At 30.7% G+C, this 2,782-nt stretch overlaps 1 protein-coding gene across 1 annotated transcript; it reads right to left on the bottom strand.

Annotated features, from left to right (window-relative positions):
- Window positions 1-1,714: 1,714 nt before the first annotated feature.
- LOC119683454 lies at window positions 1,715-2,486 on the bottom strand. The gene is made up of 2 exons (XM_038097130.1): window positions 2,369-2,486; window positions 1,715-2,306 (listed from the first exon to the last, which is right to left on the bottom strand). Exons 1-2 carry the CDS (start codon window positions 2,381-2,383, stop codon window positions 1,827-1,829), a joined length of 495 nt encoding a protein of 164 aa, XP_037953058.1. The 5' UTR covers window positions 2,384-2,486; the 3' UTR covers window positions 1,715-1,826.
- Window positions 2,487-2,782: the final 296 nt, after the last annotated feature.

Here is a 2,782-nt window from a genome sequence, read left to right as displayed (position 1 = left end):
TAACCTAACTATGCCACCTCTTGTAAAGGCATAAAAAATTGCTTAATTTACGTTTAAACATAATCCGGGTAAATACTTTTGAATGGGTTTCTTGCTTATCCTGATGAACCGAACCATTTGTGTTGGCAAACCATTTTATTTTATTTTATTTTTTCTTTTTTGGAGAACAAGTTTCTCTTCCATTTTTCCACAATTTGGTTAATTCCTTACGCATTTAATGTAAAAATTGTGTAATCCTTACAAATATAAACATAAAATTGTGCAGAAAAATTGTTATGATATTGCTTAAATTTATTTTTGTTATCCTGTTAATGTGCCCATCCAGTACAAAGTACAAAGGTAACAGTAAAATGTTAAGAGCCTTTTTACTCTGGTAAATAAAGTTTATGGTACGCGTAAAGATTGTATTAAAACGATATAAAATGGCATAAAACTTAGTTAAAGCAGCTTTTAGTAGGTCCTTAATAGAATCTAAATAGTCAGCGTAATAGTTTAACTAATTTATGAAGTGAATGTGTTTTTTACCTAAGTAATACCATATCACTTCTTTTATGAAATCGTTTACTATCGCTTTTTCTTTTTCTGAAAATCAGTGCAAAATCCAAAAATTACTATAAACGTTTTAGTAAAACCAAAATAAATCTAAAGTTCTGGTAACATATATACATTTACTGCAGAGTATGTCCAAAATTGTTACTTTGAAAAATGCACTTAAAAGATAATGTTTGTCACGTCTGTAATAGATCCAGTACTGCACTCACCGAAAATGGCTACAGCGCTTCTTTTTTGCTATTCCGAACGGTAAATAACCAAAGTAATTACTGTGTGAAGAGGATATCGAGTCAATTGTGGACTTCCAGGTTAACATAGCCCGCCTATAATTAAATCAGATCATCGGAACTCATCAAAAAAGACGCGTGAACACTGCAAAGCTTACTGCAGTTCCTTTTGGTCATTAGTGGAACTCATGCAGAGAAACTGCTCATTCCCCATAATTCTCACTGCAGAAGTTGTGAAAACCCGCAGGAAAAAGAAACCATTATACATTTTTACTGTGAATGCCCGGTTTTGGCGTCCAAAAGAAAAAGATTTTTAGGGAGATATTTCTTTGACAGTTCATCAGATTGTTTATCGGTGAAGACGAAAGACCTATTAAATTATTTATTTTCGACAGGATAAATTTAGTCTCTACTCTTCTTATTAGGGGTTTTTGCGAGGAATTTGGTGGCAAAATGGCGATAAATCGCTGATTACGTACATGGAGGTTATCTAACGAATTGCCACTGCAATTCTGAGGAAACTCTTTAAATTAGTTCCTGAGTTCCTCACTGAGAAATGTAGAATACTTTTAAAGATGGGTAAGTAACTGTTATTGCACTTTGCAAATGAGAATATATTGATATGGTGAATATCTGTAAAGACAGAGTCCTTTAAGACAAATCATAGATCGACAAAGTAGAAAAATGCTTTTCACTAGCAAAAAACATTTTAAAAAATTATCTCCGATCCAATTGAAAGGAAACCATAATTTGTGTTGTGAATTATACTTAATTTATATTTATATATAAAATTTAACTATTTATTTCCACTTTAAATTTCAAAATTTTTAACACCTTCCATATTATGGCCCAATAGTCGAATTTAAATTTTTAATTACGAAAATTTATTTATAGTAACTGTTAATAACTATTAACATATACTTTAAATAAATTTTCAATTTATAATTAATAATTTTTTCAAGATTTTCTTATTTAATATTTCAACTATTATTGTATGTAAAAGCAGCAATAGAGGCTTAGAAAAAGAAAACAATTTAGGTCACAGCATCACCACAGGTACCAAGCCAGAAAACCAAGTACTGGAGTAAGCACGCAAACATAAATTGTTCTAAATTTGTCCTTTTCCATCCCGTGTACCATTTTGACTATTTCAGTATTTCGTATCAGAAATGATTTTTTGACTAAAATGTCGAGGCGTCTCTGAAAATTTAAATGCTTCAAACGATTATTACGTATAAATTCTGGGCTAAAAGTTAGTGGTGTAAAAAGACTATGCAGTACACCTTCATGGTCTAAAAATGTACGATCATGAGTAGGATCAAAAGCACAATCCGGAATACTCATTTGGCGTCTAAGGCGATTATGATGAGAACGAACATCATCCTCAAATTTATGCTGAACCTCCAGTTGCACTTCTGGATATAAAAATGTTATGTATAATCCACCAACTAAGGGCAGGTCATAATAATCTGGGACATTTTGGTTATTTAATCGCATCCTGTCGACATCACCACCACCTCCAGTAAACTGAAAAATATTGAGGGATTCAGTTAATAATTTCTTATTTTTGATATATAAAAAAGTTATACCCTTCCTAAGTCCATTTTGTCCAAAAGTTTTTAAAATTAACGTGAAATTTCGCTGGAGCGGAAATAAACAGTTGCCAAAAAGGGTTAATTGAAGTATAAAAAAATTTATTAACTATGCTTTACATATTTTATTTGAACAAATAGTAATATACTTATTTTTCTACAAAACATTAAAACTCTATCCATGGCTAACTATGAAAGTTATTGTTTATATATGTATAATTATTATATAAAGTTAATTCATTATTATCTGTATTTTGACTTATTATATATTCTTTGACAATATATATTTGCGGTATTATTTCGAACAATACATTGTAAAACCGAAATCTCATTTGTTGAAACTATACGTTCTTACTTACTTAACCATTACAGACCTGAATCATCCTTGGCAACGTCAAGTAGTCTCCACCA

Source organism: Teleopsis dalmanni, chromosome 2, assembly GCF_002237135.1.
Source record: "Teleopsis dalmanni isolate 2A chromosome 2, ASM223713v2, whole genome shotgun sequence".
Lineage (NCBI taxonomy): Eukaryota > Metazoa > Arthropoda > Insecta > Diptera > Diopsidae > Teleopsis > Teleopsis dalmanni.
Note: the sequence above shows the minus strand (reverse complement) of the source record. Positions and strands in the feature narration are given on the sequence as shown.